The sequence below is a fragment of the Podarcis tiliguerta genome (genome assembly GCF_965153285.1).
Source record: "Podarcis tiliguerta genome assembly, chromosome: 13".
Classification (NCBI taxonomy): domain Eukaryota; kingdom Metazoa; phylum Chordata; class Lepidosauria; order Squamata; family Lacertidae; genus Podarcis; species Podarcis tiliguerta.
The window spans coordinates 41,346,702-41,373,972 of NC_139546.1; the positions used below are offsets into that span (position 1 = coordinate 41,346,702).

At 43.9% G+C, this 27,271-nt stretch overlaps 3 protein-coding genes across 3 annotated transcripts; all 3 read left to right on the forward strand.

Annotated features, from left to right (window-relative positions):
- Positions 1-5,241: 5,241 nt before the first annotated feature.
- On the forward strand, positions 5,242-6,198 carry LOC310662248 (olfactory receptor 4K14-like; the record flags this gene model as incomplete). Its single annotated transcript, XM_083409021.1, has 1 exon — positions 5,242-6,198. The coding sequence occupies one exon, from the start codon at positions 5,242-5,244 to the stop codon at positions 6,196-6,198; it is 957 nt and encodes a 318-aa protein (XP_083265147.1).
- A 5,712-nt stretch (positions 6,199-11,910) lies between these two features.
- Positions 11,911-12,775, forward strand: LOC310662466 (olfactory receptor 4K14-like). The gene has a single exon (XM_083409399.1). The coding sequence runs from the start codon at positions 11,985-11,987 to the stop codon at positions 12,756-12,758; it is 774 nt and encodes a 257-aa protein (XP_083265525.1). The 5' UTR covers positions 11,911-11,984; the 3' UTR covers positions 12,759-12,775.
- A 6,887-nt stretch (positions 12,776-19,662) lies between these two features.
- On the forward strand, positions 19,663-21,175 carry LOC310663082 (olfactory receptor 4K3-like). The gene has a single exon (XM_083410699.1). The coding sequence runs from the start codon at positions 20,149-20,151 to the stop codon at positions 21,106-21,108; it is 960 nt and encodes a 319-aa protein (XP_083266825.1). The 5' UTR covers positions 19,663-20,148; the 3' UTR covers positions 21,109-21,175.
- Positions 21,176-27,271: the final 6,096 nt, after the last annotated feature.

Sequence of the window (27,271 nt, forward strand, 5' to 3'; positions counted from 1 at the left end):
CCTCTGTAGGCTACCAACCAACTGGATTTAACCATCCTCTGCTATCAGTCGGAATGTGGGAAGGAGATGGTTATCTCCTTTCCTTGCCTGCCTCCAAGCTTTATCAGCATTTTTAAAACAACATTTAAATATTAGTCCTGCCCCCAGTTTGCTCTGAGGATGCATATAGGGCATGGCTGTTTACCCCTCAGCTGGCCCAATCCAGGGCCCAAAATTGCACCCCAGATCACATAGGCTGTGCAGGTGCCCATTTCTCATTACTATTGCCTGAAAATCTCCACTGTTGTTGTTTAGTCGTTCAGTCGTGTCCAACTCTTCGTGACCCCATGGACCAGAGCACGCCAGGCACTCTTGTCTTCGAAAATCTCCACTACTTGCCCTGTTTCAACATACTGAGTCCCCCATATTCACCAATCCCAGATCTACTGCATCTTTTCCTCTGCTCAGTTTCAACTCTGTATCTCTTATTCTTAGGCCTCGGCACTGTACTATTCTGCTCTGATGTTGTTTCTCACAACTTTTTCACACTACAGATAAACAATTTCACCCTTTCTAATCCCATCTTATTTTTCTGCATTTGGCTGTGTTAATGTACATCCTGCCCCACTCTAGTGGAAATTTCATAGGATAGGTCTGTAGAAATCCTTTAAAAACTGGACATAAAAACAGTCACAAAATATAAGCACTGAGGACTAAAAGGTTTATGAAGGACATGCTCTGTCTCCCCCCCCCCCTTGCTTTCTTCAAATCTTTAATTCTGACAATTAATCTGAGTAAAAATGTTTTGCCATCACAGCCACACCAAGGAGGACTCAAGACGTCACTTTAAATTGAGGGAAAGGTTGCATTCATTAAATATGACATTAAGAAAAACTTAATGAGGAAGGAAGGGGAGAAAAAAGGGAAAGAGCCAAATAAATTACGAACTAATTTAAAGGGAAAGAAATATGCCAAACACTCAAAATGTAGTTATTTCAGGTCCCAACCCTTTGGGTTTGGCTGGATTTCACTGGTTTTTAGTCCAATAATGATATCTGCTTTTTGGCAATATGCTCCAAATGCAAATAAACATCAAAAGAGTAGAAACAAAAATTTAACCTGAAGAATTTCACGAGGAAGGAGAGGAGATTGGGATATTTTGGGGTAATTTTTTTTTTTCCAGTGCCAAGTGGCTTCAAAACATTCTTGCCGTTGCTTGTTTGAATCTTCAGGTTGCTTGCCTCTCTGTAGTCAGAGCCCAGATAAATGATTCTGTGTTATTGGGATTCTCAAACTTTTGTGTTTGATAGAAGCACCTAGCAAAATTAAACCCTCCATCTCTCAGTTGTTGGTGGTGGAGGAAGAAGTTGTAGCATCTCCATTTTTTAGCTGTGAAATAAAAAATGTGTACAGGCCGGATGGAGTGCCAGCAACTCTCCGTTTGTGTGGAGTTTGTGTTGCGAGTCATTACACAAATAAGTGGTCTCACGTAAGCCTGTTCCGCCTCTGTTCCAGCCCCTTCCTGGGCCACAAATTGATGCGTTCATCATCAGTCATGGGTCCATCAGGAGCACGTAAAATGCTCCCCGCCTACACATATAATTGCAACCAGCAAAGACTTAGGATGGCAGGCACTCATAATGGCCTCATGTCTTGGTTGCTAATATGGTTGGTTTGGTTGCAAGTTGCCAGGATACCCATGTAAATGACAGAAGAGGCTTGGCAATTTTTTTTAGCCAGAACTCACCAGAACTCAGTTCAGGAAGCTTTCGTGTGGGCGCCATTGCCATTATAAGAGAACAAGGGAGGTGTTCATGCAGAGTTTTGGCATCTCTTTTTATAGAAAAATAGCACTGAGAAGGGGCATTGGACTGGACCCTTGGTGGCAATGGGCAGGAAGAGGGCCCCCCTCTAGTGATCCTGTGGAGTTTCCCAGGAGTGGTTCACACCATAGGGGCTTCCGTAACTAAGGGTTATGTTAAGGTTACCAGATTTTTTTCAATGAATCCAGGGACACTTTTCAACTTCAATGGATTTTGTATGGGGGCTGATTTGCGAATCCAGGGACTGTCCCCGGGAAACGGGGACGTCTGGTAACCTTAGGTTATGTTTCACCACTTTCTTTTCCACTTTGAAGAAACTCTTATCTCTTCAGATTAAGGAGTATAAATGAATGCTGCTAACAATCCAGGAAATGACCCCCCCCACACACACACACAGCTAGACAATTAAAGAGGCAAAGTGAACAAAGAAGTGGAAAGCATTTATTTCTTCCCTCACCGGTGAAAAAAAGAGAGGGAAGGGTTTGTATTTTTATTTCCTGGGGTGTTTATGTTGTTGGTGCCCCCTAAATAGCTTTCCTTCATAGTAAAAAGGAAGGGTATTGATTGATTGATTGATTGATTGATTGGAAACTATCTTTTTGCTTGCTTGCTTGCTTGCCCTCCCTCCATTTGATAAAAAAGGAAAGATTGGTAGGATGTGGGCTGGGGGGGACTTCTGGGGGTGGGGATGGAAGGAAGGAGATTTAGCTGGTGGCCTTATGCTGAATTGGGAGGTTGTGTATTCTGTGAGAATGATGGGGAGGGTGTTTTTCAGGAAGCAGTGAAAGCAAAAGTATGTCTACTCCCAAGCAAGCCCTACTGAATTCAGTAGGGCTTACTCCCAGGGAAGTAAGTTTAGTTGAACTCAGTGGTGCTTATGCATGCACAGATTCTACTTAGACCTCTGAGTGGGGAAACAGATGCAGCTTGACTAGTAAATCACTACTCTTAAATTAGTTGAAAATATATTAAATATAATATATGGAAATTTATTTAATATTTTTATTAAATCTTCATTACATTTTAAGACCTTCCACCACTGCAGGGAACCTCATCAAGGCTCTTGACTGCTGCAGGGAAGCACAGCGCACCTCTGCTGCCATGGGGAGGTACAGTGGGGCCCCCTGCTGCCATGGGGAGGTGAGGCAAGGCCCTCTGCTGCTGCACCAAAGCATGGCACACCCTCTATCACCACAGATATGTATTGTGGTATATCAAGGTATCATGACATTTAGCTGGTGATATATTGTGATGTTGAAAATCAGATATAGCCAAGCCCTAATCTGGATAATATTCCATTGATTGAAGTAGTAAAATCACACTCCAGTTTTCCCCATCTTTCTTGATCCTGTGTCATTTACCCAGGAAACCAAATTAGAAGTCAAACTAACACAGAATGTACCCTTGAGGACAGCTCTGTAACACTTGCTTCACAAAGTTTTACTTTTTAAACTAGCTCCCCGGGACCAGATAAGGCACCAGCAAATGCAATCCCCATTGGAGGGGAAATGAGCAATTAATTACTTCCACTCTCTCTCTATCTATTTACTCTTGATTTACTGATCATCCTGCTTTTTAGGTAGATCTCATCCTCGCAACACACACAGCCAGCGGATGGAACTCAACCAAACAGCTCCAAACTGACGCTGAGCTGAACAGAGGTTGCTGCAGAAAACCTTAAGAAATATCTGCTGGGGTTTGCAGGTGAGTGAAAAAAATAGTTGAGGGTGTATTAGATTTTTCCAAAGGGCAGGTCAAGGCTCTGGGATGAATGAAATTTTGCAGACGTCTCCAAGGAGCTGTCCAGCAGTTTCTATCTGCTGATCTGCTCTCTCCCCTTCTCTATCTCCAGCGCTCCACATGCCTTCTGGTGGCTAGATTGCTTCTGGACATAGAGGTAGCATAGAGACTGGTCATCATTGTAATTCTCCATCCGAAGCAAGTGGAGACTATGTATAGTACCTCCAGGATCAGAGCTGGCATGCCTCTCTATGCTGGAGAACAAAAGTGGAAGGTGGCTGCTGCTCTCGAATTCTTTTTGTGGGTTTCTCATGGGCATCGGTCAGAAGACAGAACACTCAGCTAGATTACCGCAGCCTGATCTGGAATGAATCCATCCCAGCATGTTGTTAGAATACGGAGGTTAGGGAAGGGGTGTTCCTTTCTAAGGGAGGATATAAGAAGTTGAGCAGTCAGAACTACCCCTCCAGATCAGACTGTGTCTCATATACACATTACAGTTCATTCCATTTCCCCACTATTTCCTGACCATCCATTTTCAAATTACATTGGCTCTTTTAAGAACTAAGGAGGAAAACAGTGCTAAGGAGGAAAACAGTGCAAGTTTAGCCCCATTTCCATAATATTTGCAAATGATTTTTCTGGCAGCAAATAACATGGAAATTAGCACTAAAGCTACGTTATATTCCACTATAGTCAGCACAGAAGTTGTTGTGTGAAAGATGAAATATAGTGTGGAAATTAACAGTTACATAAACAATGTGTGGATGCAGCCTGGGCCATCTAGCTGAGCGCTCTGTCTTCAGACACTGCCAGATGATCTTTGGAAGGGAATCTCAAAATAGGGCATGATAGTGTCATCTGACTGTTCATAATTCTGTCAGTTATTTCCTCTGCTTCTGAACACACTATCATGCACAGGAGGCATTGAGATATCTTTGTGTGTTCACACATTATTTCTGTAATTTATTCTTACTAAGTATCACAACGTGCTAGGGCATCAAATTTCACAGGCTACCCATGAGATGTCCAGCTGGTTCCTTTCACTTTGCACAATAGAAAATCATGGGTGTTACATCTAAAGTGCCATCTACAGTAATACTGATATTGGCACCAAATGGGCTGCAACCAAAACAGGGCTGAGAAACAAGAGGGAAGAGCCAGCATCCTCAGTAGAACCTCGATAAGTCCCCCCAAAATGTTTGTTTCTAGAAATGATGATTGGAAGAACGGAAAATTCACACAGGATTACAACTGGTGTTTACCTGCTTAAGAAGATTATCAGAAGAGATCATAAAGTAAAAAAGAAAAATATACGAACATGAGATGTGAGAACAGCAAGAGAGGACTGGTTAGAATTATGAACATTATTTGGACAGATTTGTGGATATTAATGCAGCGGCAAGAAGATGATTGGAATCCCCTTCGGAAATTGAAATATGGGTCCTCCCAACAAAAAATTTAAAATTTGGCTTTGTAATTCGGAATTTATATGATGTGATTTGATTTGATTTGATTTGATTGGTTGATTTGATTTGATTGATTTGATTTAAAAATTATTTTAAAAAAAGAAAGAATAATAGCAGCTGACAAACAGATACATCATTTGCTGATTTTACCTAAATCTTTGATGGAATCATCTCATTACCCTTGCCTTTCTCCCTTTCCTATTTTTACAGAGATATGCACGAAGGGAATGATGTCGGCAAACCAGACAGTGGTGACCGAGTTTGCCCTACTGGGCCTCTCTGAAACATGGCAAGTCCAGCTCATCTTATTTGTTGTCTTCCTCCTTCTCTACATTGGTACACTCTTCAGCAACATCCTCATATTCTCAGCAATTTTCAGGGATCAGCGCCTTTCAGATTCACCCATGTTCTTTCTGCTAGGTCAGCTGGCTTTCCAGGACCTCTGCCTATCCTCCTTTGCCATCCCAAGATCCCTCTTTGATTATGTTGCCAAATGCCATGTCATCTCCTTTGGTGGCTGCATGGCACAAATCTTCTTTGTCCATGTCTTTACAGGCAGCGAGATGCTCCTATTGGTGGCCATGGCCTATGACCGCTACATAGCCATCTGTCATCCTCTCCATTATATTTCACTCATGAGCCGGCATCATTGCATTGGGCTTGTGCTTGCCTCCTGGGCTGGTGGGCTCCTCCATGGCACTGTGCAACTGTGTTTCATCATTAATGTGCCTTTCTGTGGGCCCAATCAGGTGGACAGTTTCTTCTGTGACCTCCCTTTGGTCATCAAGTTGGCTTGCATTGACACCAACCCCCTGGAGGTCATGATGGTCACCAACAGTGGCATTTTATCACTGGTGTCCTTTGTTGGCCTGCTCATCTCGTACGGATTCATCCTCTACACAATCCGCTCCCGGGGTCCCTCTGAAGGGACCACCAAGGCTGCCTCCACATGCACCTCTCACCTCATTGTGGTCACCATGTACTTTGGGCCCTGTTTGTTCATTTACCTGCGTCCATCTGCCCGGTTCATGATTGATAAAGTTCTCTGCGTCTTCTACACCTGTGTCACCCCCTTGCTGAACCCAGCTATCTATGCTTTGAAGAACAAGGAGATGAAAGCGGCCATTGGAAGCCTATTGGCCAGGCTTTCTGGGCAGGTTTCTGCACAGGGCCGTTCCCACCATTAGGCAGCCTGAGTCAGCCGCATCCAGCAGCAGGTCACAAAAGGCAACAAATCATTGGTTATTTGATTTATTGTTCTCTTATGTTTATATGAGGTACAGAGAAAGTGGATAGGGAGATTTTCTACTTTCCTAGTCCTAAAACCCAGGCTCATCCAGTGGAGCTGAGAAGGAACTATTTATTTAGAGATGGACACAGCTGAACAATGAAATTTCCTACCACAAGGGATGGCACCATCTTCAACATCTTTAGCAGATTAAACAAATTCATGTTTGATGGCTAGTATCAGAAGCAGTAAACCCGCAGTGGCTTGGGGAACAAGAGTGCTGTTGATCTCATCCGGCATGGCTGTTCTCATGACTGCTAGGGAAGGGAAACTGAGAGCTATCGAGGTCTCTTCCAACTGTACAATTCTGACTAGATTTGTCCTGGATTTAGCTGAAGGCTCAATGAAACTGGGCCAAAATGGCATTGGGCCAAGTTGGATTCAGACAGCACTGGATGGGCCCATGCTGGGCTGGGCCCCCAAGAGTCATCTAGAGTTGTGATGGGTGGGGTGGAGGGTGGGAATATTTCAAAGGACTGTTTCACCCTCCTGCTCAGTTGTGGGTGGGAAAAGGCATAGCAGCATCTCCTTTTTTTAACAATGAAATAAAAAATATTTTAAATAAATTAAACACGGATTGCGCTGCTGCAGATTTTTATTTTTTTTAAAATATGTGTGTATTATGCTATAATGACATGTTCCCTTTATTCAAGAGCAGTAGTGGAATTTTCTATCACAAAGGGCACTGTTCCCCGTACTTGCAGCGACCGGTTGGGTACAGAAGGGATGAGAGAATTTTTGGGGCATCCATGTCCCAGGCTGTACGGAGCTTTGGGCACCAACAGCAGGTCAAACCATTTGGGTACCTGAAGTGGAAAATTGCAAAAATTCAAGGGCTTGCACTTTCATTACACCAACCTGTGTCAACCCAGGAAAAACACATCAAAGATCCAGACTCTGATCAAATTGGGTGAAGGGGTGTGTATATTGAATTAGTTTACACACACACACACACTATGGTCAGCTATAGTAACAAACCAAGATGTATTTGTGTTTTCTTCTCATGGTAGTTAGAATGTTAATTAATAATCCAACCTTGGAAAGACTCAAAATGGCTTACTTTGGATTACTGGGACAAGAAAGTATGGGATGTAGCCTTAATGAAAAAGCTAACTCAGCCACTACACCTGGCAATGAGTAGAGGAAAACAGACTCTTTTGCTGAAAACTAGTGGAGCTTTATAACCTTCCTTAATAAAGAAAAAGCAAGCCAGCTAGTGCCTATGGCTTTTCAAAATATACGGCGTATTTAATAGACATGTGCAAGGGTGACAGCTTGAATAAAATATTGGGAGGCAGGTAAGCCCCACCCCACATAATTGATCACAAGACACGGTGTGAGCACACAATTTGAATCTAATCAATACAAATTAAATGTCCATCAACTGGGGGGAGGGGCGCCCCCCTCAAATCCTTTACTTTTGAAAGGGACAAAGGGACCTTGGCTCCTAGGAGTTGGATCCTATCGACATGTGAATTGACTCCTTTCCAAGGATATCCATTTTAGCTTTCTTCCATGCTGCCAACACAAACTGTTAATTTATAGTTATTGTTTGCTTACATTATGTGTTTGGTCAGTGCTTAATTGAAAGCCCCTCTAGAGAGAGTGGGGGTGGAGGAAGGAGGAGGGGTGGGTGTGTGGAAAAGAAAGTTCAAGAATACGTTTTATGGATCCACATGGTTTTTCTTTATTTTCAAAGCACTCACTGTTAATGAAGCAGCTTTCATCCCCCTCTTCCACAATGTACCTCTCTCATCTTGTCATAATATTCTCCACCCATTACTCAGGAGGAAAGATTTGCTCACCTTCAGACAACAAGAGCAGGGCACTGTGGCCCTCTAAATGTTGCTGGACCACAGCTCCCATCATGCCTGACCATTGGTCAAGCCAGCCAAGGCTGATAGGAATTGAAGTACAAAAACATATGGAACTGAAATCTGGAAGACATTGAAGCGACATATCCACATGACCTCAGTATATTCCCATGACGCTGTTCAGAAAGCATCAATGCCAGCCTACCTGCTGGGTGACCTTGGGCTAGTCACACTTCTTTGAAGTCTCTCAGCCCCACTCTCCTCACAGAGTGTTTGTTATGGGGGAGGAAGAGAAAGGAGAATGTTAGCCGCTTTGAGACTCCTTCGGGTAATGATAAAGCGGGATATCAAATCCAAACTCCTCCTCTTCTTCTTCTTCTTCTTCCTCCTCCTCCTCTTCCTCCTAGTGGCCATTCAGTCCCATTTATTTCAGTAAGTAAATTTACTAAAATATGTTCCTCCACATATTGCTCATGTACATTATCTCTGTTGTCTTTGCAACACCTTTGTCCAAGAATCAGCAGTATTATACTGATTTGGGGTTCACAGATAAGCCATGTGTGCACTTATGTTCCTAAATGGACACCTGGTAAATGGAATAACCCAAAATGTTCTTGCTAATCTTATTATCCCCTTCATATCTTGCACACCCTTCCTTCCTTCTGATTGGTATAGTTGGATATCATTTAATTGATGGAGGTGGTGAGCTCACACATTCGGAAAAAGGAGAGAAAATCATCCCACAGTTTCTCCCCATCTTTTTTGATCCCTTGCAATGTACCCAGGAAACCAAATTAGAACTCAAACTTAGCACATAATGTACCCTTGAGATCAGCTGTGTAACACTTACCTGAAAAGTATTACTTTTCTAATTAGCTGCAGAGAAGCAGATAAGGCAGCAGCAAATGCAGCCCCCATCAGAAGAAAATAAGCAATTAATTACAATTACCAACAAACACACACACTATTTACACCTGATTTGCTTGTCCATCCTGCCTTTTAAGCAGAGATATCATCCACACAGGGATCTTATCCCCATACCACTCACAGGCAGCAGAAAAAACTGGATCAAGCAGCTCCATGCTGATACTGAACTGAACAGAAGTTGCTGCAGAAAACCTCAGTGGATATCTGCTGGGATTGGCAGGTGGGTGAAGAAACAGTTGAGAGTGTATTAGATTTTTCAAAAATGCTTATTTAGTATTTCAGTATTTAAAACGGGACTTGTTTATTCTATTAGGAGTTCTGATTTTTCAATATGGTTTTGCAACTAAATAAGATGGATAACAATGTGTAATAGAAAAAGAAGCATGAAATTAGGTTAAAGGTGTGTGAAAGAAAGTAATAGAAGTGGAAAGAAATTGCAATTGAGTAGATTGGAAGTCTAACGCAAAGGTGGGGTGAGGGGTGGTGGATGGTGATGGGAAAAAGAATTATCTGTGGGACTGAATGTATGTCTGAATATTTTTAAGGATTGTATGAAATGTATGTTTGCATGTTTGTATATTCACAATATGTGTGTATTAATGCTGAATTATTTTAACAATAAAAACTTTTTAAAAAATTTTTTTTTCAAAAATGCAAGTGTGAAACTCTGGGAAGAATGGCATACTACAGCTCCTCCAAGAGCTCCTCAGCAGTTTCCATCTGCTGGTGTTCTCTTTTTCTCTCTCTTACTCCAGTGAGTTACATGCCTTTTGGTGGCTGGATTACAGATGGATACAGGGGTAGCATGGGGAATGGTCAGTATTATTAGGATGTAACTGTCCATTCAAAACCACCAGTACCATAGGTGGAATACCTCTGAATACCAGGGCAAAGCAGCGGGAGAGGACTACTGTATCCATGCTCTGTGGGTTTCTTCTAGGTATCTGATTGACCACTTCCAGAAGACAGAATATTGTGCTAGATAGTCAAAGCCTGCTCTAGAATGGTTCAGTCCCAGCACGCTGTTGGAATACTGAGGTTAGGGAAGTGGAGTCCTTTGCTAAGGCAGATTGTAGGAAACTGGGAAATCAGGTATCATTCCAGATCAGGCTGTGGCTTGTATACACGTATCAATTTATTCTATTTTCCTTGTGTTTTCCTTATCATTATTAAATTTCACATTACATTGGAGCTTTCACATGATGGAAAATACACTTTTCAAATGACAAATATAGTGTGGGTTCAGTCCTCAATTCCATAGTTTGCAACTGATTTTTTTCTGGCAGCAAATAACATGGAAATTAGCACTAAAATTGTTCTATTGGCGATGGAATAAGCTGCCATGAGAGTACATCCTCTGGCCATTTATCTGAGCAATCTGTCTTCTGACAGTGCCCCAAAAGGTGCTTCTTTGGATAGGAGTCACAAAACAGGACATGATAATGTATCTGGCCTGTTAATAATTCTGTTGAATTTTTTCTTCTGCCTCTGAACATGTTATCATGGGTAGAAGTTACTGAGAGATCTGTGTGTCTTTGTGTGTGTCTATAATTTATTCTTACTGGTTTTCATAATACAAAGAAGCAATCAATCTCACAGGCTACCCCAGAGCTGTCTAACCAGTTCTTTTCACTTTGCACAGCACACCGTCATAGTTGTAAGTTCTGCAGTGTTGTCTAATAGTGATCTTAGCACCAACAGAACTGTAGCCAAAACAGGAACCCTGAGAAATACCAAAATAATAATCATCATCATCATCATCTTTCAGAAAACACCAATGAAGTTCATTCAGGGCAGATGAAAGTATTTCAGGAGTCAGTGATTGGATGGTTTTTAAAGGTAAACCTTTGAACAACACAATAAGAGCAGATAAAGTTCAATTATGAAGATGACCAAAGGGGTACATTCAAAGCATCTCAGGTCTGAAACCAGAATCCTGACATGCGGTCTCTGTCACACCCACCCTAGTGGTGGAGCTGCCACTAAGTCAAGAGCTGTGTGAGAGCACTAGGCAGCTCAGGCTTTCTTCTCCGCAGTCATCGTGGATGGTAACGCTCCTGAGAATCTCCCCCAATCTCTTCTATAGAAGCTCTGAAGAGTCCCAAAAACTTATACTCCAGACATTACCCAGGGTTACGTTGCATTTTGGAAAGTGGTGGGTCATTGCTGAGTTGGAGGTGCATGAATGTACAAAACATTGGGCAAAAGGTCAGTATATTTTAGGGAAACTGAAAAGATGGAGAAGGGTAATAAATCATTGGTAGAGCATAGCTTTACATTGAAAAGGTCCCAGATAGGTTTGTGAATGTTCATGTGCCTAAAGATCTGAACAGCCCCTGCCAGGCAGTGTAGACTAGACTGAGCTAAATGGACCAATGTTCTGATTCAATGTACGTGTGTGTGTGTAGACCACTTCCAAGTGTTTTTCTGCTTCTCCCATGCTTTTTAGGCATTTGTCTAAGTGGTTTTGCCTTTGCCTGCTGCTATCCTCCAGAAAACCCACTCTTTAGCACCAAATTGCAACAAATAGCAATCCACAGAAAACCCTATCGCTGTTTGTCACGGTTCAGTGCTAAAATACGGGTTTTCCCAGGTAAAACGGCAGGGGAAATGGAAGTGTGCATGAGCACTCAGACCCCAGCCAAGAATAACAGCAGCTAACACACGGATACACCCTTTCCTGATTTAACATAAGGCTATGATGGAAGTATCTCATTACTGTCTCCTTTCTCCCTTCCCAGTCTACACAGTGATATGCAAGAAGGGAATGATGTGGGAAAACCAGACAATGGTGACTGAATTTGTTCTACTGGGCCTCTATGAAACATGGGAAGCCCAACTTTTCATATTTATCCTCTTCCTTGTCCTTTATGTGGCTACTCTCTTCAGCAACATTCTTATTTCCTCAGCAATTTTCAGGGATCACCACCTTTCAGATTCACCCATGTTCTTTCTGCTGGGTCAACTGGCTTTCCTGGACCTCTGCCTGTCCTCCTTTGCCATCCCAAAATCTCTCTTTGATTACATTGCTCAACACCAAGCCATCTCCTTTGATGGCTGCATGGCACAAATCTTCATCCATTTCTTTGGAGGCAGTGAGATGCTTTTGCTGATAGTCATGGCCTATGACCGGTATGTGGCCATCTCCCATCCTCTCCGTTATGCCTCACTCATGAACCGACACCATTGCATGGCATTTATCCTTGCCTCATGGGCTGGTGGGTTCCTCCATGCTACTGTGCAACTGGGTTTCATCATTAATGTGCCTTTTTGTGGACCCAATCGAGTGGACAGCTTCTTCTGTGACCTCCCCTTGGTCATCAAGTTGGCCTGCACTGACACCTACCCCCTGGAGGTCATGATGGTCACCAACAGTGGCATTTTGTCACTGGTGTGTTTTATTGGCCTGCTTCTCTCGTATGGATTCATTTTCTACACAATCCGATCCCGGTCCTCTTCTGAAAGAACCACCAAGGCTACCTCCACATGTACAGCTCACCTCATTGTGGTCACTATGTACTTTGGGCCCATTATGTTCATTCACTTACGTCCATCCACCCAGTTCATGATTGATAAAATGCTCTCTGTCTTCTATACCTCCATCACCCCCTTGCTGAACCCAGCTATCTATGCTTTGAAGAACAAGAAGATAAAGGCTGCCATTGGACGTCTGCTCTCAAGGTTTTCTAGGCAGGTTTCCTCTCAGGGCCAGCCCTGATGTTAGGTAGCATGAGGTGCTCCTCTCTGTGTCACAAAAGAGCAGAACATTGTTATTTAATTTACTACATCTCTAGCATTTTGTACACAGTGTTCAGAAAGTGGATGAGAGGTGGTTCTCCTCTTCATCCAGTGGAGCTGAAAAGGACATTCTTTTTTATAGACAACACACACCTGAACAACACAATTTGCTAGCACAAGTGAGGGCCATCAACTTGGAGGTCTTGTTTAGACAAGTTAATGGAGGTTAAGTATATCAATGGCTACTACTCCTGATGGCTATGCTACTACCAGTATCAGAGGCCATATGCCCTAGAATACCAATTACTTGGGGAACATGAGTGGGAAAATGCTGTTCAGCTCATGTTGTGTTTGTAGGTTTCTCCTAGACATGGCTGGCCACTGTAAAATCAGGATGTTGGACTAGATGGCTAGTGATGCGTAAGGGTACAGTAGACATCTCTGTTAGGGCTTTGCCCTGGATTTGACTGAAGGCTGAACCAGACTGGGCCAATCTGGGTTTAGGCTGTATCTGGATGAGATCGTCTCAGATTGCCCTGTATTGGGTTGGACCACCACAAGTCATCAGGAGTTGTGAGGGTTAAGGTTATATATAGGTGGGTAAGCTGCAGGGGTGTGTTCCCTGTGTAGAATGCCATGGTGAATCAGAACACTCGGCATTCATTCCAGCTGGTTTCAGGATGTTCCTATGCAAGCACCTTCCAGAAGGTAAGCAGCACGTAACAGAATTAAACTTTCCTGTTCTCAGCTGAATGCTCTGCCACAGATAGCTTTTTAGAATATAAGTGTGATATGCAGTGATTTATTTTGTATCCACTGGGATCTTCACTCTGCTGTTATAGCAAATGAATCTCATGTAGTGTCCAGAGCACTGTATAGTCCTGTTGTTTTGGATGAGTTTTAGTTAGTAAGGCTGTGGAAGTGGACAAGATGCTTGGATCAGTCAGGACGACCACTTGTATTCTGGATCCTTGCTCTACATGGATGATAAAAACTAGCAAGGAGGGGATAGGTGGCTGAGCCAGGGAGATAACGAATGCCTCCTTTTGAGAGGGGATGGTCCCTGCCTGCTTGAAGAGGCAGTAGTAATACCACTCTTCAAGAAACCCTCATTGGATTCAGAAAATCTACTGGCCAGTTGCTAATCTCCCCTTCCAGGGCAAGGTTTTTGACTGAGTGGTCATAGGCCAGTTCCAGGAAACTGATTGTCTAAATCCATTTTACAAAAAATGATAAATCTCCAATAAAACTTTTACAACCATAATTTAAAACAAACAGAAGGTTTAAACCACAATAGAGTCCAGGGGTCAGCAAACGTTTTCAGCAGGGGGCCGGCCCACTGTCCCTCAGACCTTGTGGGGGACTGGACTATATTTTGGAAGGGGGGAAATGAACAAATTCCTATGCCCCACAAATAACCCAGAGATGCATTTTAAATAAAAGGACACATTCTACCCATGTAAAAACATGCTGATTCCCTGACCATCCGCAGAGCAGATTGAGACAGAGATTGGGCCGGATCCAGCCCCCGGGCCTTAGTTTGCCTACCTATGGAATAGACTAAAACAAATTACAACTCATACAAACTTTCTATACATCTGTGTAGCTTTGTCTAAATAAAAATGTCTGCACAGACAAGAGACTCTTCATAGATAGACTATTCTATCTCCAAGGGCCACAGGTCCCCCCTGCCTGCAACGACCAGTTGGTACAGAAGGAATAAGATTATCATTCAGGTATCCAGGCCCCAGTCTGTACAGAGCTTTGGGTACCAGTGACTGTTCGAGTTATTTTGGTACCTGAGGCAAGAAATTGCACAAATTCTAGGGCTGTGCAAAATTCCACCCTTGCCCCCCAACCTGGGAAGATCCAGAAGAAAGCCAGCCAGGATACAGACCCAAATCAACTTATGGTGCAGTGGGGTTAATATTGAATTAGTCTTAATTTAGAGTCCAAGTAAATATATGGTCAGATATAGGTACAAACCAAGATGCTACTAACAAGAAATTAATTGTTTCAATACACATTGAAACAGACTTGAAACAGTCTTGAAGCCCATACTAAAGGGAGATTTCAACCTAGTGGACTTTTCTCCACTCTTAGAAGGATGGGTGGGGAAATCCAAAATTGACTTTTCTTTACTTATACCTCTGTAAGTCCAATACAGGCCACTGGATTCTATTCTAATTTCTTGGGGTTTCTATAACTAAGGGTTATGCTCAATCATTTTGTTTTGTCCTTTTAAATGACAGTTATTTCTTTAGATTTAGGAGTATGAATGTATTAGGGTACTAGGATTAAAAGAAACCTGCGACTGTACTGCATTGCACTGATTAGATTGTAACAACTGAGATCTCTTTTTTCCAAGACCACAGTGTAATAAAAGTTTGCTTTTGAAATTCTCTGTGTTGTGAATTTCTTGGCTTGGAATTGTTTAGGCACACATTCAAGGCATCATGTGTTTGACTCCCACAACATATCCACCTCTCACGTGTGTGTGTTTTGGGGTTCATGGGTGTATGATGTATGCACACACATTCCTAAAGGCACATGTAATATTGGTGGTGGACTGCCTGAGCACTTGGGAAATAGTATAGCCACAAATTAACTTGCTAATCTTGTCATCCACTTAATAACATGTCCTTCCTTCCCTCCTTCCTTCCTGATAGGTACAGTGGGATATTATTCAATTGCTGGAGGTGGTGAGATCACACATTTGGAAAACTTGTGGGGGAATCAAACCCTTGTTTCTTACCACCTTTTTTGATCCCTTGCCATCTACCCAGGAAACCAAACCAGAAGTCAAACCAACACACAGTGCACCCTTGTGGACTGCTGTGTAGCATGTTCCTTAGTGACAAATAATTACTTTTTTCTCTGGCTCCCCAAGAGCAGAAAGAGCAGATAAGGCACCAATTAATGCAGTCCCCTTTCAAAAAGAATGAGCAATTAATCACACACAAACACACGCTCTATTTGCTCTTGACTTGCTGGTCAGCCTTTGGAGCAGATAGCTCATCAGCAGAGATGTCTCATGTGCATAGCACTCATAGGCAGCAGATGGAACCGGATCAATCAGCTCCAAACTGATGCTGATCCTGAGTAGAAGAAATTGCTGCTGAAAACCTCAAGAAATATCTGCTGGGATTTGCAGGTGGGTGAAAAAATAGATGAGGGTGTTTTAGATTTTTCCAAAACGCAGGTGCAAAATTCTGCGGAAGATGACATATTGCAGACTCCTCCAAGGAGCTGTCCAGCAGTTTCTATCTGCTGATCTGCTTTCTCCCCCTCTCTGTCTCTAGCGCTCCACATGCCTCCTATTGGTGGCTAGATTGTTTATGGGCATAGAGGCAGCATAGAGACTGGTCATCATTGTTAGGATGTGGTTCTCCATCCAGAACACTGGAAACTATAATACCTCCAGTATCGAAGGTGGCATGTGTCTCAATGCTGGAGAACAGTGGAAGATGGCTGTTGCTGCTTTCAAGTTCTGTTCCTGGGTTTCTCATAGGCATCTGTTTGACTGCTGTCAGAAGACAGAACACTCAGCTTACCACAGCCTGATCTGGAATGGATTCATCCCAGCATACTGTTGGAATACTGAGGTTAGGGAAGTGGTTTCCTTTCTAAGGGAGAATATAAGGACATGAGAACTCAGAACTACCTTTCCAGGTCAGACACTGGCTATTATACACATAGCAGTTCATTCTATTTCCCCAGTGTTTCCCCGACTGTTAATTTTCACATTCCATTATACAATGTGTATACAATAGTGCCACTGTATTCTGCTCTGGTCAGACCTCACCTGGAGTACTGTGTCCAGTTCTGGGCACCACAGTTCAAGAAGGGCACTGACAAACTGGAACGTGTCCAGAGGAGGGCAACCAAAATGGTCAAAGGCCTGGAAACGATGCCTTATGAGGAACGGCTAAGGGAGCTGGGCATGTTTAGCCTGGAGAAGAGGAGGTTAAGGGGTGATATGATAGCCATGTTCAAATATATAAAAGGATGTCACATAGAGGAGAGAGAAAGGTTGTTTTCTGCTGCTCCAGAGAAGCGGACACGGAGCAATGGATCCAAACTACAAGAAAGAAGGTTCCACCTAAACAATAGGAAGAACTTCCTGACAGTAAGAGCTGTTCAACAGTGGAATTTGCTGCCAAGGAGTGTGGTGGAGTCTCCTTCTTTGGAGGTCTTTAAGCAGAGGCTTGACAACCATATGTCAGGAGTGCTCTGATGGTGTTTCCTGCTTGGCAGGGGGTTGGACTCGATGGCCCTTGTGGTCTCTTCCAACTCTATGATTCTATGAATGTAAAAACCACATCCAGAACTATAGAAGGGTATAGCAGATGTTTAACCCTCATTTCCATATTATTTGCAAAGGATTTTTTTTTTTTTTTGGCAGCAAACAGCACCGAAATTAGCACCAAAGTTTTGCTATGTTCAACTATAGTTCTGGAAGTAGCTTTTATGTCACGTGAAAGCTCAAATATAATGTGGAAATGAACAGTTAGAGAAATGTCAGAGAAATGGAATAAACTGACATGTGAATGCAACTTATGACTGAGTACTCTTTCAGCTGCAGGAAAATGCAGGAGGGGAGAGAATGCTTTTCTGCGCAGGTCTGGTTTGTGGGTTTCCCAAAAGAGTCTGTTTGGGCACTGTGAGAGTAGTACACTGGATTAGATGAGCCATTGACCTGATCCAGGAGGGTTCCCTGTCTTCTTTAAGGGGGGAAACAAAATCCACCTCAAAACAGCCCAGTGAGACTGAACATGCCCAGTGGTCACAAGAGTTCTAACATCCTTTTCTGGGATTGTGTGGTGGCAGTGGGGAGATGGAAAACTGGGAGGGGGAGAATGGAGGGGAGAGATGGGTAGCTGGGTAGCTAGGACACAAAGACACTCCACAGAGCAACATTTTCTTCTCTTCTCTTCTATGAACGTCTACAAAATTAGATCCGTCAGAGTGTCACCAAGAATAGATAACTGTGGCAACTCTACTTTCATTTCCAACAACCTTTTATGTGCAGGGAACAACTGTGGTTCAAACAACTGTGAGGAGGGAAAAGATCTGGGTTCAAACTCACCACCCCACATTTATTGAAATATACCTTATTAGAAAGGGAAGGTGGAACCAAGGTCAAGGATAGATGTGAAAAGGGAGGAGGAAGCAAAAGTTAAACCTCAGTTGGGTGTACAATTTTAAGGCCAGTCTTTAAACAGCACAATAGGAGTGGATGCAGTTTAGTAATGAAGGTAGACAAAGGGGTACATTCAACGTCTGTCAGATCTGCTTCTCATGGTGCTGAAATCCACTTTCTTTCACCTGACCCAGTAGTGGTGGTGGTGGTGCTAAATAAAAGATGCATTGTTAGGGCACAGCTCCTGCTTTCTTCTTCATGGTCTCCTCCAGAGGCTAACATCCCCCTAGAATCTTGTTCAATCTCCTCCTTCAGAAGAAGAAGAGTTTGGATTTGATATCCCGCCTTTCACTCCCTTTAAGGAGTCTCAAAGCGGCTAACATTCTCCTTTCCCTTCCTCCCCCACAACAAACACTCTGTGAGGTGAGTGAGGCTGAGAGACTTCAAAGAAGTGTGACTGGCCCAAGGTCACCCAGCAGCTGCATGTGGAGGAGCGGAGACGTGAACCCGGTTCCCCAGATTACGAGACTACCACTCTTAACCACTACACCACACTGGCTCTTCAGGAGCTCTGAAGAGTTCCAATGGCCTTTCTGTGCTCCAGGCACCCCATAGGGTTATATTGCCTTTTGGAAAATGGTCTGTTTCTTAGGAAAATGTATAGTTGGTGTGCGGACAAAACTTTAGGAAGAAGGACAGTATATTTTAGAGGAATTGATAAGATGGGAAGGGGCCTGGCTCAGTGATGAAGCATCTGATCTTTACTCAGAAGGTTCCGGGTTTGATCCCCAGAATCTCCAAGTAGAGTTGTGAATTTTCTCATGTCTGAATCCCTGAAAAGTCTCTGTCTGTCAATGTAGACAAGTACTAAGCTAAATGGACACTATCTGACCCAATACATGGCAGCTTCTGATCTTTCTAAAAGACCAAAAAAAAACCTACACTAGTTTTCTGAAGAAATATAAAATTGACTTTCTCCTTTCTCAATGAACTTGCATCCCCACACATTTTATTATGGGAATTTCACCCTTTGGTATTTACAGGGGCAGGAATTCAATTCATTCTGTTATTGGCATACAAAAGATGAGGTGAAGTCTGTGCAGTTCAACCGCCCTGAGATCTTTGAATAACGGTAGTATATAAATTTAAATATAAAGAGGGGGGAAATAAAGAAAAGACCTCAAAAGGGGAAAAAATGAAAAGGAATAAAAGGAAAGTCAGTGGGCATGGGAGAAAGAAATAAAAAAAAAAAATCTGTTGGGAAGTTACTTCATTCCCATGACTCCTATTACTATCTCTCTATTTCAGTTTGGTTGTTTATGTTTAACCTTTGCAATTCACCTCCTTTCGGAACCTGCACTAGTTTTATTTGTTCATCTATTCTCTGCAACATTCTTTCTCTATTTCTCAAGCATTGACTTGACATACTTCTTTTTTGAGTCTAATAATGTTCCAAGACATGGTCCAGAGTGCCTTCTCATTCTTTCCATGGGTAGGTTAATATCCAGCCTCTCTTGAGATCTATAAGCAACTTGCACATTTTTATAGCAATCAGTTCTCTGTTCTAATATACAATTAGCTTAAAGTTATGCCCCATTTGCCCCTGATCTTTTTTCGTTTGTGTAGGGATGTAAACATTTTTAATCCCCTTCTTTTATTCAAAACATGAGGGAGTATGATTGCAAGTCTCTCAATATGGTGTCCATTTCTAAGCAATTTCTCACTTGTCCAGTGCCTAAACCTGATGGTTTCTTTGACACACAACTGATGGACTTGAGCAAACTGCACCTTGGATAGTCAGCCTTTCTTTTTTGTGGCATGTATGATTTATTCATTGCTCCAACTATGACTCAACGTAAGGCAGCAACATATAAATAAATCAAAGACAGGAAACCTATGACCCTTCAGATGTTGGTAGGACTCATCCACAGCCAGCCTTGTCAGTGGTCAAAGAGAAAGGAAGTTGGAGTTCCACAACACCTGAAAAGCCACATATTCTCCATCCCTGGTTCCTCATACAAACAATAGTAAGTTAGATCGGGGAACAGTCTGAATCACTATAAGTCCTGCAATAATGTAGGAACCACTCAGACTGGAGTCTCAGCACCCAGCTGAGAAGAATAACACACAAGACACACCCTTTGCTGATTTCACCTAAAACTGTGAAGCAAGTATCTCATTACTCTCTCCTTTCTGCCCAATTTTCACAGTGATACACAAGGAGGGAATGGTGTGGTCAAACCAGACCATGATAACCGAGTTTGTCCTACTGGGCCTCTCTGAAACCTGGGAATTCCAACTCATCTTATTTGTCTTCTTCCTCCTCCTCTACATGAGTACTCTCTTCAGCAACACTCTCATAATCTTCGCAATTTTCAGGGATCACCGTCTTTCAGACTCACCCATGTTCTTTCTGCTGGCTCATTTGGCTTTCCTGGACCTCTGCCTGAGCTCCTTTGCCACTCCAAGATCTCTCTTTGATTACCTTGCCCAGCACCATGTCATCTCCTTCCATGGCTGCATGACACAAATCTTCTGCCTCCACTTCTTTGGAGGCATTGAGATGCTCCTTCTGATTGTTATGGCCTATGACCGGTATGTGGCCATCTCCCATCCTCTCCGCTATGCCTCACTCATGAACCGACGCCATTGCATGGCACTTCTCCTTGCCTCCTGGGCTGGTGGACTCCTCCATGCTACTGTGCAATTGGCTTTCATCATTAATGTGCCTTTTTGTGGACCCAATCAGGTGGACAGCTTCTATTGTGACCTCCCCTTGGTCATCAAGTTGGCCTGCACTGACACCTACCCCCTGGAGGTCATGATGGTCACCAACAGTGGCATTTTGTCACTGGTGTGTTTCATTGGCCTGCTTCTCTCGTATGGATTCATTCTCTACACAGTCTGCTCCCGGGGTCCCTCTGAAGGGACCACCAAGGCTGCCTCCACATGCACCTCTCACCTCATCGTGGTCACCATGTACTTTGGACCTATTATGTTTATTTACTTGCGTCCGTACACCCTGTTCATGATTGATAAGGTACTCTCTGTCTTCTACACTTCCATCACCCCCTTGCTGAACCCAGCTATCTATGCTTTGAAGAACAAAGAGATGAAGGCTGCATTGGGAAGTCTTTTGTCAAGGCTTTCTGGGCAGGTTTCCACTCAAGGCCAGGCCTGCCGTTAGGCAGCTTGCAGAGGCCCCCTGTGACGGCTGACACAAAAAAGCAGCAAACTTTTATTTTATTTACAGTTATTTATGCACACAAGGTTGGGTAAAGTGGACAGGGATAAGTTTTCATCCTTCTCTCCTAATTCCAGAACCAGGGCTCATCCAATGGGGCTGAAAAGGAAGCACTTCTTTACACAGCACACTGCTGAACAAGCGAACTTACTACCACAAGTGAAAAATACACATGGACTTATAAAATTAGCATTTACTTCCGTCAACCTCTCTGAACAGCCCTGTGCCCTAACGGTGATACAAATCACCCCCTCCTTGCTTATCAGTTTGACCATCGGCAGGGAAGCTGCATGGCTGTGGAGAGGGAGAGAGTTGAAGAAGAAGAAGAAGAAGAAGAAGAAGAAGGGGAGGAGGAGTTTGGATTTGATATCCCGCCTTTCACTCCCTTTAAGGAGTCTCAAAGCGGCTAACATTCTCCTTTTCCTTCCTCCCCCACAACAAACACTCTGTGAGGTGAGTGGGGCTGAGAGACTTCAAAGAAGTGTCACTGGCCCAAGGTCACCCAGCAGCTGCATGTGGAGGAGCGGAGACGCAAACCCGGTTCCCCAGATAACAAGACTTAACCACTACACCATACTGGCTCCATACTGAAGTGACCATAGCCCCTGGTCAGTTGGCAAAGGATGAATATGGCCTTCAGGACAATGTCTTTTTATATTTAGGCCATCTCAGTCTTTCAGTCTGCCAAGCACATCAGCTGTTTTGAAATAGGCAGTTTTAATAAATATATTATTCCTTGACTGCATTGCATTGCATTGCATTTATACACTACCTTTCTGCCCAAACAACAAAAGTGGTTTGAAATTTTATAGAAACCATTGGTTTATTCCTTGGGCATTTCAGTGGTTCAGGTTACTTATTGCAAGTGCTGTTGCTTTACTCCTAGAAGATATAACATGCTGTCACAACAGAAAGCCCACAATCTTTTTAGCAGACAGCCCTAGCTGTACACAAACTCTGTTTTCATGGGTGAACATGCACTTTGACAGCATTCCCAAGGGAAAATTCACCAGTATTTTCTTTTGTGTCTGTAGGAGTATATTTTTAAAAGAAAATTCTACCTGGACACAGAGAGCCTATTCTTTGTGAAGACAGGGAACTTTTTATCATAGATTCTTAAAATGAAATAAGGAATGTGTGGCAGTACAATCTCTCTTTTTTTGAAATATTTTTTATTTTATTGTTTACCAAAAAAATAGGAGGGGTGTAACAAAACAAAGGGCCAGAAGGTTTTGATTGGTCCATTAGGTTTTTCTTTATTTTTAAAGCATTTTTAATGCTTTAAGGGTGGGGAGTAGTTTAATTTTAGCACTATTGTTTCTTGCTTTGCTCCTATTTTTATTATTCTGTTAAGTTATTTTATAGTTTGTATTTTGCCTTTTAAGGGGACGGGTCAGAGCTGCCTGGGAGTGGGCCTCAGCCGATAGATTGGCTGGGGCAGGTTTCACGGAGGGAATGTATTGGGACACCCAATCTCAGTGATCATGGGCAGGAGGAGGAGTTACGCTAAGACCAGACCATGTCATTACTGAGGAGGCAGGTTTAGTCGTTATTTGAGGACTATCCCTGCCTCCAGGTCTGGTCCTGACCGGAAGGATACTGGAATCAGCAAGGGAAACCCACATGACCTGAAAGTGTTGCTGTGCAATGCCAGGTCAATGATGAATAAAACCACTGCCATCCACGACCTGATTGTGGATGGAGGATTTGACCTGGCATATGTGACAGAGGCCTGGTCGGATGAAGCAGATGGGCCTGTCCTTGCCACTGCTTGCCCACCAGGTTTCTCTTACGCACAGCAACCCAGCAACCCAGGTCATGTGGGCGGGGAGGGGGCGTTGCAGTGATTTTTAGGAAGTCATTAGTCTGCACCAGGTGTCCTATTGGGAAGACCCAGTTCTCTGAGTGCATGTTCTGGAAGTTGGGCAATAGGGGCAGTACAGGATTCCTTTTGGTGTACCGACCTCCCCGCTGCACCAAGGAGTCCCTGCCTGAGCTGCTTCAGGTCGTGGCGGATATGCTCCTGGAGACACCTAGCTTGGTTGTCCTGAGGGATTTTAGCATCCGTGCCGACACAACCTTACAAGGGGCCGCTCGGGACTTCGTGGAAAGCATGGCCTCCATGGGGCTGTCCCTGAATAAGTTTGGCCCAACTCATAGCCGCGGACATGCCTTAGACTTGGTGTTTACCTCTACGGATGTTGGTGATCTGACATTAACTAAAAGCGAAACAAAAGAAGTGCCATGGTCAGATCGCTTCCTTGTGCAACTGGACTTCTCCGCGTCCCTTCCCCTCTGCAGGGAGGTGGGACCAATTCAGATGGTCTGCCCCCACCACCTAATGGATCCAACTGGTTTCCAGAGAGTGGGCAGAACATTTCCGAGCACAATTCGAAGTGTTGGTGCTGACCTTTAAAGCCCTGAACAGCCTTGGTCCTGTATACCTGAAGGAGCATCTCCACCCCCATCGTTCAGCCCAGACACTGAGATCCAGCACCAGGGCCTTCTGGCAGTTCCCTCATTGCGAGAAGTGAGGTTACAGGGAACCAGACAGAGGGCCTTCTCGGTAGTAGCGCCTGCCCTGTGGAACGCCCTCCCACCAGATGTCAAGGCAATAAACAACTATTTTACTTTTAAAAGACAACTGAAGGCAGCCCTCTTTAGGGAAGTTTTTAATGTCTGATGCTGTACTGTTTTTAATATTCAGTTGGAAGCCGCCCAGAGTGGCTGGGGAAACCCAGCCAGATGGGCGGGGTATAAATAATAAATTATGATGATGATGATGATGATTATGATTATTATGATTATTATTATTATGTAACAAATACCAGCACCCTTCCATAATAAACCCTCTCTTGTTTTCTCCTTTGTCAAAATATTCTCCACTCACTATTTGAAAGGAAATGCCCTTTAAGAATTGCTCCCCTTCAGGCAAGAGCAAGGAACCTGTGACCCTCCAAATATAGCTAGACCACAACTCCCATCATCTTTGACCATTGGACATGCTGCCTGGGACTGATGAGGATTGAAGTCCAACAGAATCTGGAGAGCTACAGGTTCCCTGTGCCGGCCTTAGGTCACCTTCCACACATCTGTGTTTAATGCCCGGCACAGCACTTAACAGCCAGTCAAAACTTTCACTCCTTCACAGCGACTAACCCAGGGGTAGGCAACCTGAGGCCCGTGGGCCAGATCTGGCCCAATCGCCTTCTCAATCTGGCCCACAGACGGTCTGGGAATCAGCGCGTTTTTACATGAGTAGAATGTGTGCTTTTATTTAAAATGTGTCTCTGGGTTATTTGTGGGGCATAGAAATTCATTCATTTCCCCCCCCCCAAAGTATCCTCTGGCCCACCACATGGTCTGAGGGACAGTGGACTGGCCCGTGGCTGAAAAAGGTTGCTGACCCCTGCTCTAGCCTACCTAAATGGAAGTGAAATCTTGAAAAAACAGCAGCATATTCAAAGCCTTCAGACCGGCTTTGGTGTATTCCAATCTGGCCATTTACGAAGCATCAATGCCTCCTAGTGGCCATTTAGTCTCATTTATTTTTGGACATTCCTTTGCATGAAGCTCACAAACGTTATCTTAGTTGTTTCTGCAACTGCCTTGTAGGATGGATCATTAATGTGACATTTGTGCTAAGTTTGTGAGCATGATGCTTTGAATAAAATAGCTATGGTGATTTCTTGTGGATAGGCCATCAAATTCACTCCCACAAGATGGTTATCAACCTGGATGACTTTAAAAGAGGATTATACAAATTCATGGAGGTTAAGGCTATCAGTGGCTACTAACCCTAACTAGTATGTTCTACCTCCACAGATGGAGGAAGCATGCCTCTGACCAGTTAATGGAAACAGCAAGTTGGAAGAAGGCTATTGCACCCAGGTCCGGTGCAATAATCACAGGCATCTGGTTGGCCACTGTGAGAGCAGGAAGCTTTGGGCTCATTCAGCGGGCACTTACTCCTTTTGTTCTTTAAAGGGGGGGGGATAACCCAATGAGGACTGAACATGCCATCAGCCACAGAATGCCAACTGCCTGTTATTGTCAGCTCCTAAGCAAGTGACAGCAGCCACGAAATTAAGAGACACCTGCTTCTTGGGAGGAAAGCAATGACCAACCTAGACAGCATCTTAAAAAATAGAGACATCACCTTGCCAACAAAGGTCCGTATAGTAAAAGCTATGGTTTTCCCAGTAGTGATGTATGGAAGTGAGAGCTGGACCATGAAGAAGGCTGATCACTGAAGAATTGATGCTTTTGAATTATGGTGCTGGAGGAGACTCTTGAGAGTCCCATGGACTGCAAGAAGATCAAACCTCTCCATTCTGAAGGAAATCAGCCCTGAGTGCTCACTGGAAGGACAGATCGTGAAGCTGAGGCTCCAATACTTTGGCCACCTCATGAGAAGAGAAGACTCCCTGGAAAAGACCCTGATGTTGGGAAAGATGGAGGGCACAAGGAGAAGGGGACGACAGAGGATGAGATGGTTGGATAGTGTCTTCGAAGCTACCAGCATGAGTTTGACCAAACTGCGGGAGGCAGTGGAAGACAGGAGGGCCTGGCGTGCTCTGGTCCATGGGGTCACGAAGAGTCGGACACGACTAAACGACTAAACAACAACAACAAGCAAATGAAAGAACAGCAGACCAAACAAGACAGAAGTCAGCTCGCCTATAGCCTAATCTAAGAGTTTCCTAACTTAGAGCAAAGTCACACTGGTAAATTTGGAAGCCCTTGGCAGGAATGGACTTTGATACGATGGTTGTCACAGTCTGGTTCACGGGCGATCTAAGTCCCAGCTGGAGAAGTCAGGGCCGGGGGCAAGATGGCAGGGTGGGAGCAGGAACGGGAGTCCAGAAGCCAGGAAGCTAAGAGTCCGTGGATCAGAAAGCAAGGAGTCACAAAGTCAGGGGTCCAAGGATCAAGAAGCAAGGAGTCAAGGAGCAAAACGCAGCAAGGCAGGAAACGTGTTGCTGTGGCAAAGAGCCAAAGGGAAATGCTGACCTTATATCCCTTCCCAGCTCTTGCCACCAGGTGCTGTGAGATACCAATTGGCCTCACCTGTGCGGCCACTCCTTGCCTCTTCAGAACAAACTTAGGAAGGCCCCAGTCCTGCAAAGTCCTACTGGTCACAGGGCCTGGCTCCTGCATGTGCTCCTGACAATGGTGCCCTGAGCAATGACAAAATTTGGCGCCCCCTCTAAATATTTCTTATTTTCACAATAATAATTCCTTTCGGTAGAGTTGCTTTTTTGTGGATCTACCCAATAGGCTGACAAAAACAGAAGTTGTTGTTTTTGTAATGCACCCTCTTGGCTCACCACCCTGTGCAGGGGGACTACCTACACCGCCCAAAATCCAGCACTGCCCTTGGCCTCATTTGTTTCCCTGCTCAGTTTTTCCCTCCCTTGGGATAAAAGAAGGGCATAGGAGGCGCAGATGCAATTTCTCAAGCTGATTTCTAGTTTTTAACAAGGTCCCCAAGGTATAGAGCTGGGCTCACCTCCAGGGCCATCATGAGAACAAGTCCTGTTCTTCCTTCAGTGAGCAACATACCTCCTGGGCTCAGAGAAGATAAAGATGTGAGCAGTGATACAGACCTGAGAACGGGGCGGGGGGGGGATACCTTCCCTATCCCACCGAAGAATGTGGATGCTACGTTGCTTTCAAGAAACCTTCGTTCTCCACTTCCTTTCTACTTTTCCTAATGCCTCCCATTCTCCCTTTATCAATGGGAACCAGGTAAGTGTTCTTGGCTAGTTCTTGGCTTTGGTAATATTTTTAATCTCAGAAATCCCTTTGTCTGTGAACAACACCCATTATTCCAGAACACCAAACCTGTTCCCAACTGTATGTGTTTGCTGTCAAACCTGTTCCCAACTGTGTGTTTGCTCCAATCTCTTGAGTATTTGGGCTCCTCCAGATTCCTCATTCATCTTGATTTGCTTGCACAAAGCTTATGCAGAAGTTAGATTGAGCATTTTTTCTGATTTGTTGTGGGGCAGTTATATAACCACAAGCAATCTAACTTCATTTGCCTTAATTTTATTGTGGGGCTTTCATGCATCTTCATATTAACCATTTGTTCACCCCATAC